The sequence below is a fragment of the Rhinoderma darwinii genome, chromosome 4, assembly GCF_050947455.1.
Source record: "Rhinoderma darwinii isolate aRhiDar2 chromosome 4, aRhiDar2.hap1, whole genome shotgun sequence".
NCBI classification, from domain to species: domain Eukaryota; kingdom Metazoa; phylum Chordata; class Amphibia; order Anura; family Rhinodermatidae; genus Rhinoderma; species Rhinoderma darwinii.
This window is the reverse complement of record NC_134690.1, coordinates 81,401,278-81,414,293: the sequence shown is the minus strand read 5'-3', so window position 1 is coordinate 81,414,293 and position 13,016 is coordinate 81,401,278. Positions and strand designations below refer to the sequence as shown.

The following is a 13,016-nucleotide window of genomic DNA, read 5'->3' as shown; positions in this document are numbered from 1 at the left end:
ATAGGCCTTTTCATTCTCAATTCAGGTCTGCTAAAATTAAAATAAACAAGTAGTTGGACAAGCAGACGAGGTACAAAGTCTAGAGCAGAGCCTCAGACTACCATATTTAAGAAAAATTATTTCTAAGCAAGCTCCAGAAACTTAAATTTATGACAACAGGTCTATAACACATTGGGTAGGAGCAAGATTGAGCAATTTTTTTCAATATGGAATGTAATTGAAGCAGACTCTTGGGTTTCTTCTGTAATTCTAAGAGGATACCCAATAGCGTTCAGATGCCTTCCTCAGGAGTATTTTTTCCTAAACTCCTTGAGGAACCCTGTAATTTTTAAACTCATGGATGAGTTTCTTTTGCTAGGAAGCATTGGAAAAACCCAAATAGGCAAGAGGGTCTATTTTTGTCACCAAGCCAAGAGGAAAGTGGAGGTTGGTAATATATCTGACTTACCTGAGAAAATTTGTGATAAAAAATAAATAAAAGATGGAATCAATCAAATCAGTATGACAATAATAAAGCAATAAAAGCTACATGTCAATTATAAACCTGAGAGATGTGCATCTCCACATCCGTATTTTTCTCATGGGAAGTTTCTCATGTCTCCCCTTTGTTGTCGCCTATTCTCAGAGAGTTTTACCAAGATTGCAGTGGTTCTGATGGTAACTCTGATGTGGAAAGGAGTTTATAATTCCATATTTGGACAATTGTCTGATAAAGGTTGAGACAGAAGAATTACTGAAGAGTCATCTGAATCAGATTTTAGACACACTGGCGAATGGTTTCATAGTCAACTGGGAAAAACCCCATATGTCGCCCACAAGGAAGATAAAATTCCTATGTTTTATCTTAGATACCAACAAGATGTCCCTGGGCCTTTCGGATGACAGGAAAAAAGAACCTGAAAGTGGCAGTCAGGAAAGTCCTAGCTTCTCATCGATTTACAATGCTTATGGCCAAATAGATTTTGGGAATACGCGCCTGATCGATAGAAGAAGTACTATGGGCAAAGGTGTACATGAGGAAGCTACCAGCAGATATCCTGAAACAGTGTTCAAGATAACCCTTGGAGTTGAATTACATAATTTGCCTCTGACCATCAAAAATTCAAAATCACTTCTGGTGGTTAAAGATAAGGATTCAGGGCAAGAGCCTCTGGAGATCTCACCAGGTAGTCTTTACTTCTGATGCCTCTGATTGGGGTTTGGGTGGCTATGTATATCACATGTAGGAGCAGAACTAGTAGAGCCTGTAGGATAAAACATTGTCCTCAAATTTCAGAGGGCTAAAAAGAATCAAGCTAGCACTTCTTTAGTTCTAAGTAGCTCTCCAGAACCAGTAAGTGCTTGTTCAGATGGACAGTCCCTCCGCTGTGTTTCACATCAATAAGCAGGGAGGGAAAATAAGCATCCTACTCTCAAGGGAGTGCGCACAAATTATGCAGTGGATGGAGAAGAACCTAAAAAGTCTCTTGACAGTACAAATCAGAGGTTGTGTATATACTGAAGGGTTTTGGTTAAGCAGAAACACCCTCGAGCTAGGAGAATAGTTCCTAAACCAACAGTTGTTTTTTTTTTTGTGGATTGTATCCCAGATAGGTCTTCCTCAGATGGGTACCCTAGCAACAAAGGACAATACTCATTTGCCTAGGTTCTGCTTTCTGCAAAAAACGATCAACCCAAAGCCCTAAATGGTCTGTCCATGGGCTGGAAGTGCAAGTTTGTGTACGTATTTCCTCCCAATCCTCTTATTCCAGGAGTTCTCAAAAAAAATCAAAGAGGAAGAAACAGTTGTCTTGATGATTTCCCCGTACTGGTCCTGCAGGGCATGGTTTCCTCTCTTATTAAAACCTTTGAGGGGAAACTCCATCCAGATACCAAACAGATAGGATCCCCTATTTAAGAAAGGAAACCTTTACTCAAATCCCTCTCATTTACAGCTCTCCGCTTGGAAACTGATAGGAAGGGTTTAGACTCTTCAGGGTTTTCTAAGGAAGTCATCAACACAATTTTGGCCTCTAGAAAGCCTACCACTATAGAAACTGAATTTTATTTAAGTGGTGTAAAGACAATCATGTATCTTCTTCCGCTTTACTGGACATGTTACACTTCCTGCAAAGGGGTTTCCAGAAGGGCTAGAAATGGAAGATCTTAAAAGTTAATTTCTCAGCTATTCCAGGCAAGTTTTCAAACTAACTGCTAGCAAGAAGATTCTTCAAAGCGATTAGGATCTTTAGACCTTCAAATCAAAGCCAGGCCCCTTCTTAGAAATTGGGCCTTTTTCTTAAACTACTAGTCCAGGATCAAAATGAATCTCTTCAGGAAGTCAGTTTGAGGTTTTTACCTTGAAAAAAATAGTTTCTATCAGCTATTGCTTTAGGTCTTTCCTGTAGAGCCCCTTATAGTAGATTAGAGTCTTGGTCCTTAGAACTTTACTGAGATTTCTTCCAAATGTGGCTTTTTCCTTGTCTTTTAACCAAGAAATATTCCTTCAAGTCTTACAGTCCAACATAGATCAAAACCATGATATTCACCTGTTAGATGCAAAATGGACGTGTCACGAAGGGTCTGTGGACCCACTGGGCCGTACCGCCTTGGTGGCAAGGCAACTGGCCAAGAGGGTGCAGGTCTGAGTCTATAGGATATAGGCTACCTGTGGCAGCATGGACAGAAGTTTGGCAGGAACTAGGCAGCAGGTGGACGTCAGGCGTGGAGAAGCAGACAAGCATGGTATCCAGCACAGCATGACTATAGCAAGCACGGCACTAGATCGGGATACAGGTTACAGGAACAGGAAACAATGGGAGCAGGAAACACTAGGGAAACATTTGCATAGACAGACTAAGGAAACACAACAACGCTGAGGCATACAACTAGGGGGCTGGACCCCTCTTATAGTCCAGGGTACTCACGGGTCAAAGTTCGTCCATGAGGTCCGGTACGCGCTGCCCCTTTAAGAGCGGGCACGAGCGTGCATGCGCACCCTACGGGATCCGGCAGAGGTGAGTGGACGCGAGCGCTGGTGTCTCCTGAGCAGGAGGCTGGGGCCAGCGCTTGCCGACTCGTGGCTGCGGCTGTCAGGGGCAGGTTGGAGCTGACAGCCCGCAGCCACGGACATTACAGGACGGTTCTTATTTATCCTCGAAAAGTGGAAAATTTCAGGAGAAATGAAAAGTTCTTATTCTTACAATTTGATGGTCCTAATAAGTGGGAAAAAGCAAGCAAAGCCACCCTGGCTAGATGGATCAAGTCCACAATTACCGAATGTTATTTTTTTTCTTCACAGGGGATACCTGTACATATACAGTTGGGAGCTCTTTCCACTCGGTCTGCCGCTACTTCTTGGGCCAAAGTGAGATATATATCCCTGGACCAGATATGTGGAGCTGCTGCATGGCCATCTTCACTCACATTTCTGGAGCACTCCAGCCAGGACAACACGGCTGCATTAGCACTTGGCATAAAAAAAAAGTGCTGGAAAAGGAAGTATCTTCTGCTCATCCCCCCCCCCCCCTTTCCCAGAGAAATGCTTATTAAATACTGTTGTGTGCTGCATGAGGACCACCAGGAAGAATAACATTTTCTTACCTGAAATTTTTTCATGTAGTCCGAAAGCAGCACATAAAAAAATGTTTTCTTATTGTGTAGGATGAAGAGCTTTGATTGGTTATTGACGTTGTTGGTCTTCTGTTCAATAGGACGATACCTAGACTTAACCTTTCTTTGCTGCATTCGGACTACAGGAAAAAAACATTTTAGGTAAGAAAATTATTTTAATTGTGCCTTTTGGGATATATGCTTTTAAATAGCTGAAAGCCACAGGTTGTGCCCACTTGTTGCTAAGTGGTTTCTCCCCTTTTGCTGGAATGCAAATATGAATGTTAATCGTATGGAAAGACCTCCACCAAGGACGGGACCGAACGAGCCTCAACAAATGTTCCAACTGACTGGTCTACTACAATTTTGATTACTTGCGTTGTAAGACTTTTTGCATGAATAAACGCCATTATATAGTAATGAGTGGAAGCGTGTGCAGTGGTGTATGGTGTTTATTGTGAAATCAGCCTGCATATTAACCATGTCATTGCCTTCTAGAACTCCCTCTATCTGTAAATAGAACTTCAGATAAAGGATACAGTATAAACCCACACTGCTTCTAATGTATAATAAAAAAAAATCCTCAAAACCATAGCACATGAAAATGTAACACTTGCTCCTCCTGTATTTCGCCAAAGAAAGGCAGTAGAACAATTGGGCAACCCAATACAGTTGCTGCTTGTTCTACACATTTGTATTTCTAAGGCTAATTATAAGCAGGCACAGAAAATGACTTTACAGCTCCGGGACCCCAATGCAAAATCTGTAATAGGACCCTCACCTACTATTTGTCATTTAAGGTTTTCCTTATATGGGTCAGGTGGACATTTAGGCCCACTCAGGCTTTAGGGCCTGGGTGCAACCACAATCTCTGCACTCCCTATAGTTATTTCCTTAGCCCCTTTATTATGTTTAATAGCGAGGGCTGTGACGGCCATCAATGTTAAAGTCCTGGAAAACCCTTTTAAGTCAATAGCAGCTACTGATTGTGGCAAACCCTTAACAAAAACAACTTGTATGAAAATGCACCTCTTGTTCTGATATAGTGGTGGAGCTTTCTGACCAATACCGTCATGTATAAACAGTCTCGGCCTATGTGTCGGTCTTCCCAGTTGAAGTAAAGAACTAAGGCAACTTGCATGTGTTCAGCCCAGATACATATGTACCTTCTTAAAGTATATAGTGATCCAGAGGTGTGCCTTGTAATTTCAGGATCATTGTTATCTGCCAAACAATGGGACCAGAGTGAAGGTACCTTAATGAAAAGGTATCAAATTCATGACACTTTTGGCATTTTGCTTTTCCATTTGTGATACTGGTTACTGGTTTCTTATCTCAGAGTGTATGGATATAACACAATCTCGTAATAAACATTTTCATAAATGAGGGACCTGTTATGGAACATTTCAAAAAATCTTGTTAAAAGATTCCCACTGACAGAGGTGTAGCCTGCACAACCCATTATAGTACTGCTATCTTCTTATCCAACTAAGCATTTAAGCTCTTACAGGCACCAGAGCTTGAGAGCAACCTCGGCCTCCCCTATAGCTATGCCACTATAGCAATGTCTTTCAACTTCTGTAATTGAAGAACTGAGAGTCATACAAAGGTGAGTCACAGTAAGGGGATAATACATGTAGATATGTCACAGTGCAGAAACAATGTACAAAGTGATGTGACAGACTAGAGTCAATGTACACAATGATGTCGCTGCACAGAGTAATGCGCATAATTATGTCACAATACTGGGACAATGCACACAGTGATGTCAGTGCACATAATTAATAGATATAGTTATGTCACAGTGCTGGAATAATGCACACAGTGATGTCACTGAACATGAATAATGCATATAGCTATGTCACAATGCTGGGAAAAGGCACACTGTGATGTCACAGTATAGCATTTATTGCACACTGCTTTCACTATACAGGAATAATTCACACAGAGAAGTCACAGTATATGGAGTATATATAGCTATGCTGTCCAGCATTGCAAATTGCTTGTGATGAATGCTGAAGGTCAAATACTAATGATTTCATGAAAAATGTTTATTGCTAATAAATAAAACCGTTAACTATGTAAAGTCACAATGTCAATATACAAAAACAGAACCAAATTTAAAACAGAACTCATTTCAATAAACAAGATTCAGATGGATATTCAATGATAAGAACCTAAGAATTGGAACACTTTGTGAACTTAAATGTGACACAATTGGCAGAGAGGTCGTGACTGTCGGTGAATTAGTATGGCATTCCTTATGTCCAACACATTTGGCTACCCCAGAATATAATCCAGTCCGCATGGAAGGGTGAACTAACGCCATATTCTGCATGTGTTGTCCTTGCTCCCTGTAAAACACAGTATTAGTTGAATAAAACAGCAACTGGTAACAACATAACTTTCTGTAACAATAATATACAGTATATTTAGGATACATTTCCGATAAGTAAAAGGATAGATGAATAAAGTTTGCTTCCTGTTGTTTATAGCATGGACTATATTCAAATGAGCAGATTTCATGTCTGTAAGCAGCATTTTGTATAATGGTCCATGTTGCCTATTGTTTTTTTGGAGCTCATGACAGCACCCGAGTAAATAAAAAGTTCACATCCCCTCCACACCTAATTGGTGGGCGAGACAAAAACCGAGGAATGAGAAGAAAAAGCATAGGATAAATGCCCCCAAACCAATACAGAATGAGAGCTAAATTATACAAAAAGAGAGGGAACCAAATACAGTAAATTAACTTCCCTTCATCTTTAAAACATTCCTTTTCTTACAAAAATTTTTAATTACTATTTATTGGGTAAAGAAGGGTTTATTCACCCTAAACTAAAAGCATACCTTAAGGTAAAGAATTAAATGTAAAAAAAAAACAGGGTTAAAAATCGTTCCCATGCAAGATTGAATTAGGAAAATAATTAGGAATGGACTACTGACTGCAGGACTTTCCTCCCAAAGGCAAGAGCTGCATGAAACTAATGCTGTAGTCTTTAATGTTTGATAGCGGTACAACGGGAGCTTCCGGGGCAAGAGATGCATTCGATCTCTCTGGTTGAGTGGGTTCTGAAAACCCTTAGGTTGATCAAAGGAAAAAGACACATAGGCAAAATGAATAGCTAATGGACCCAGTGGAAGTTTTAGAGCCGTTACATCTACCCTGGAGCAGCAACAACTAGCGGATCAGACACCTACTCACATCTAGGGGCAACATTTTCCTCTTAAGATTTGTGGGGCGGGCACAAAAGGAGGATAAGACTACCACCTGATTTCTATGAAAATCTGATGCCACTTTTAGAAAGAAGCAAGGAAATGATAACATTACCCTCTCTCTAGTGTAAGGGACATTGGCTGAGAAGGCCTGGATTTCACACAACCTTCTAGCAGAAGAAATTGTTAACAAGAAGAACTTTCTTAGGGTTTGCAGGCGGATCAAGCATTTATTCTTTCAATAAGGTCAAACGGAGGGATGGAACCACTGATCTGACTGAGGGATATAACCTGGTGAATGCATTAATACATCTTTTCACCCAGGGCTGGTCAGACAATCTGACATTAAAAAAGAAGCAAAAGGTCGATATCTGACCTTTTAGAATACTTGGGCTAAAGTTTTTATCTAGACTGGCTTGGAGAACATCTAAGGTAAAAGCAATAATAAGAACCCCAGGGGATTTGGATCCTCACCAACAAACCTGGCAAATGCATCCCAAACTCTAAGATAGATATTGGAAGGGACCATTCTGCTTACTAGCCAGGAGGGTAGAAACTACTCAGTGAGTGGGGTCCCCGCCCCCCAATCCCATCCCACTGGCCGCAGCATCCAAACAGAAAATCAGTGGAGAGGAGGACAGGAGTTACAGGAACAGAATAGCACAGGCTGGACTGACAAACAGGCTTTTGGTAGGAGGGGAGTCATTTTCTTTTACAAATTCCACAATCTCTACTTTGCCCTTACAGGTTCTCTAATTGAGTCTTTATAACTCTAATACAAACAAAAAAGGAGGAAACACAAGGAAAAAAAAAAAGTATGAAAAAAGTACGTCTCATCACCACCAAACAGATTGCATCCCTATTTTCCACCAGACGAATACCGGGTCGGAGGCTCCGGTGAACTCAGATCGGTCGGCGCCTCACGCATCTCCTGCTTCCGACATACTGTAGGCTACCCCACTGCCAACCTATTTAGCGCTCGGCAATCCTGTTCGCCACCGATGGATGCCAATCAGAAGAAAAATCCCTGCCCTACAACAGATGCTGGGCCCCGTACCCAGACGTGACGCGCTACATCTGCCGTTCCCCACGTGGACTGCCCGCCAGCACCAGCGACCCGTAAGCTGCACTAGTTGAAATGCCACCTAGGAGCACAGTGGGCCATGGATAGAGACTGTCCGGCACGGCCTGGCCCATCTGGGCACTAACTAAGCAGCAGGTTTTCTCATTTATTATAAACTAACTATGAGTACATTCTTCCTTGGATCAGGCTTTCCACACTATCCTTGTGTCGATTCCCAGTCTCTAACCTTCTCTGCACTAACTGCAGAGCTTTTATGGCGGAGTACTGAGCCCAGTGTCTTCACCTGAACTACCTGGGCTTCGGGTAACGCCCGTACTGGGGCAGGTAAGGGAATGACAGGTCTTACTGCCGAACCTAACTTCCATTCCATAGAAATCCAGTTCCAGAACACACATTGAACAAAAGCCTTAGCAAACTAGGTTTTTATCTTACCCCTCTCAACAAACAGAGAGAAATACACCCCTCCAGTACTTTTCCTGCTGCAGAATTACAATGTATGTATATATATATATATATATATATATATATATTTATTATGTGCACTGAATTTATAGGCAAGCCTACCTGTAATAATGGTGTTTCCTTCATAGTTGAAAGCACAGGAGAAAATCTCATCCGAGTGCCCCTCCAGAACCTGAACACATTGCCCTGTGTGCGGATCCCAGAGGCGTGCTGTCTTATCAGAGCTAGCCGTTAAAATCCGGGTACCCTGAGCATTAAAACAGATCTGGAACAGAGAAGAACAAGGGGTCAATGTAAAGGTGTCTGATATGAAGAAAGAAGTTCTAGGAAATCCAGATAAAGTACAATGCAATATGACATAGTAAGAGCTATAACTTAAGGCCATATTACACAGGCTAATGATCAGGCAAACGAGTGGTCATATGAACACTTGTTCCCGATTATTGCCCTGTGTAATCAGGGCAACGATCAGCTGATGAATGAGAAAACGCTTGTTCATTGGCTGATCTATGCAGAATTAAAAATCTTTGTCGGCAGCACATCTTCCTTTGTAATCAGGGTTATGCGCTGCCGACATGATGAAAATGTATGGGGACGAGGGGTTGGAGTAACGATCGCTCGTCCCTATAGATAAGCAATCACTGCTCTGTGTGAAAGGAGCAAACGAGTGCCGATCAACGAGCTGTCTCAGTGGTCAGCGCTCATTTACACGGCCCACATCGAGCCATGTATTAGGACCCTCACTCACCTAGCAATCTGACTAAATTATTTAATTTGCTATAATTAGTTCTGATCTAATGCGAAGGACAAGCTGTACAAGACTATTATGCAATATACATTTATACAAGTGCTGCTTGCATGATGACATATCCTTTACAATGTATTTTGCTATGTCCTATTGGAAGTTGAAAACATAATGGAGGGCGATTTGAAGGATTTTAACACAAGCCAATATGCTAAATTTTCCTACTACTTTCTTTTTTATATTCTTGGTTTATCTGTGCAATAGGCTTTTAATAGTGCATTGAAGAGACTTGTCCTACGGTATCAAATATTTAATCTATTAGGGGAATTCATGCAAAGTACTGAGTGCAAGTACTCTTATCCAGCAAAGCGATTGCCACCTCTTGATTAAAATCAATGGGATTCTGAAATACGAGTCTAAAAACATATAGATGGGTAGATCGATAGAAGTCAAAAAATGAGCAGCTGCTCATTTTTTGACTTCTGTGTATCTGGGACTTTGGTCTGTCACTCAGAGCTTGGACACATGTGCTGCTGGATTTTGTGTATAGATAGATAGATAGATAGATAGATAGATAGATAGATAGATAGATAGATAGATAGATAGATAGATAGATAGATAGATAGATAGATAGATAGATAGATAGATAGATAGATAGATAGATAGATAGATAGATAGATAGATAGATAGATAGATAGATAGATAGATAGATAGATAGATAGATATGAGATAGATAGATAGATAGATAGATATGAGATAGATAGATAGATAGATAGATAGATAGATAGATAGATAGATAGATAGATAGATAGATAGATAGATAGATAGATAGATAGATAGATAGATAGATAGATAGATAGATAGATAGATAGATAGATATGAGATAGATAGATATGAGATAGATAGATATGAGATAGATAGATATGAGATAGATAGATAGATAGATAGATAGATAGATAGATAGATAGATAGATAGATAGATAGATAGATAGATAGATAGATAGATAGATAGATAGATAGATAGATAGATAGATAGATAGATAGATAGATAGATAGATAGATAGATAGATAGATAGATAGATGATAGATAGATATGAGATAGATAGATATGAGATAGATAGATAGATAGATAGATAGATAAATATGAGATAGACAGATAGATGATGATAGATAGATAGATGATAGATAGATATGAGATAGATAGATATGAGATAGATAGATAGATAGATAGATGATAGATAGATCATGAAGAAATCGCAGCACTCCAGGAAGTTTCATTAAAGCAGTGGTTTATTCATCCATGCGCCTTGTACCAGAATCATCGTCTTAAGGGCCTTTTACACCTGCCGATATTCGGCGGGTGCAGCAAGCGCCGATCAACGAGACATCGTTGATCAGCGCTAGTTTGCTACTGTCAAACAGAGCTATGGATGAGGATGAGTGGTCGTTACTCCGATCGCTCGTCCACATACATTATTATCATGTTGGCAGCGCTTCTCTCTGTTTACACAGGGAGATGTGCTACTGACAACAATAATATTTCACTTTTCTAAAACGATACGACCAGCAGATGATCAGCGTTTGCTCATTCATCTGATGATCCCTGCCCTGTTTACACAGGAAATTATCGTCAATGAGCGTTATATGAACGCTTGTCTGCACGATAATCGCCCAGTGTAAATCCGCCTTTAATCCCTTGCACCCATCTTCACCATGAAGCTATTTAAAGCGTGTCTTTCCTTGTAGGTAGATGGACAGACAGACAGACAGATCTCGCTGTGCACTTTAGCCTGGACTTAATATGGGTATGTTCAATTGTCATCACCTGTTGTGAACATTTTTTATACCTCAGCATTGTCTATTTCTCTGCCGTGTTATTTATACGCACTTGGTTACTCATTCTTAGACCATTTTACATGGCATACACTTTCATTACTTGTAACTATTAGGGCAGCATATAGCTTGCAGACATATCCAGTGCTAGGTTATGCCACCAGGCATTTATTCATTTTTTATGTCTACATGGCTTATTTACCCTGTAAGTTGCATGGCTTGTATGTCTTTTTTAACCTGTTGGTTTATGGATTCTTTTTTTAATCATTGTATACTCATGTCTTATCTTCAATAAAGTATTTTTCTATTTTCTCATACTTCTAGTTTATTGGCATCTTCTACTTTAGGTTATATAGACAGACAGATCTGTCTAGCCATCTTTGAAAGAGTTTATATTTGCAAATGTTAATTGCTTCAGGGTTATAGCACAGAAGTGTTAGGGTATGTGCACACGATGAGAGGCTTTTACAGCTGAAATGACAGACTGTTTTCAGGAGAAAACAGCTGCCTCGTTTCAGCCGTAAAAGCTCCTCCTCGCATTATGCGAGGCGTCTAACGCTCGTAAATCTTGAGCTGCTCTTCATTGAGTTCAATGAAGAACGGCTCAAATTACGTTGCAAAGAAGTGTCCTGCACTTCTTTGCCGAGGCAGTCAATTTACGCGTCGTCGTTTGACAGCTGTCAAACGACGACGCGTAAATTACAGGTCGTCTGCACAGTACGTTGGCAAACCCATTCAAATGAATGGGCAGATGTTTGCAGTCGTATTGGAGCCGTATTTTCAGGCGTAAATCGAGGCATAATACGCCTCGTTTACGCGTGAAAATAGGTCGTGTGAACACAGCCTTACTGTGCTAACACCTTTTCATGGTATTTCTCCAGTATTTTATTTACCGCTTCAAATGTTAAACTACCCAACAGCAAGAAAGAAAAGAACAATTAGACAAAGCTTTTATTTATACGTCTCTGTGGTTGCTCCATAGCTGCTTTCATAAGCATCCCAGAGTGTGCCAGAGGCTCCGCTCATTCCTCCACGTATAGCTAATTTACAAGTAATACAAGCAGAGGAGTCCTGTCTCACATGTGCGCTGTTTACTGATCAGGAGAGGTAGCCAGCATTCTGCATGAATTATTGATAACTGTGTTGTGAGAGCAGTGGGTGTTCTACAGCCGTCCCAGAACACATCTATCAAACCTGTGCAGGCTGGAGAGGTGCCAATATCACTTCTACATACATTCATTATTAATCATCAGTGCTCAGGAAAACTGCAATCTACAGGTTCAACTGTGATAAACAATAAAGAATTTATTGAGATCCCAAAGCTCTGCTAAATCCCGTAATAGACAGACAACGGCCGAGGAGATGAGACTGTTACAGTGATTCAGAAGAAATTCAAGAATGAGATCAAAGGATGCACATTATAAATATTGTCACTTTATAAAAGTCACTTTATAAGTAAGGCAGCTTTACAGGTCAAACCTAAAGTCCATGTACACCTTTGAAATAATTTTATTTTTTAATAAATCAATGTTTTATGTGTTTTTAAACAACTTTAAAATAGATTTTTATAAAAAAAAGTTTCAACTTTTTAAAATACAGCCTCTATGCATCCTGTATACATAGAAGCTGTAACGTTTTGTCAAAGCCGATTCCGTCAGTTCAGTTGAACTTAGATGTGATCGATTTCAGCTGGATCCTGTGTGTCAGAGTAGGTGTTTTTATTATGGTGGCCTATGGGAGACGTATACAACTATATGGCATACAGTTGCATACACTGGAGGCATTTGTCAGAGGTATACGTCAAATGGATTCCTCTGATGCATTGTAAATAGAGCCTTTGAAAGAAATGATGTTAGATCGGTTGGTGTCCTTTACTTCATCTCCAGAAGGATTAACGTCTGTCCCCTATCCCCAGCTCGCTCAGCTGTTCCTGTACTTCCCATGAAGTTGTATGGAGTAGCAGCCCACATGCTCAGTCACAACTTCTCCCCAATACAGCCGTCCCGGTGGAAATAGACGCGTGTACCCCATTGTAGAAAATGGTGGTGATCCCAGTGGTTGAACCCACACTGATCTAACATTTCA

At 40.5% G+C, this 13,016-nt stretch overlaps 1 protein-coding gene across 1 annotated transcript in view; it reads right to left on the bottom strand.

Annotated features, from left to right (window-relative positions):
* Positions 1-5,627: 5,627 nt before the first annotated feature.
* Positions 5,628-13,016, bottom strand: part of DAW1 (dynein assembly factor with WD repeats 1) — a 58,002-nt gene continuing 50,613 nt past the window's right edge. The window contains exons 12-13 of the mRNA XM_075863924.1: positions 8,456-8,618; positions 5,628-5,945 (exon numbers count right to left, since the gene is read on the bottom strand). Coding sequence (XP_075720039.1) covers positions 5,911-5,945; positions 8,456-8,618 — 198 coding nt within the window. The 3' untranslated portion in view covers positions 5,628-5,910. The remainder of the gene's footprint in view (positions 5,946-8,455; positions 8,619-13,016) is intronic.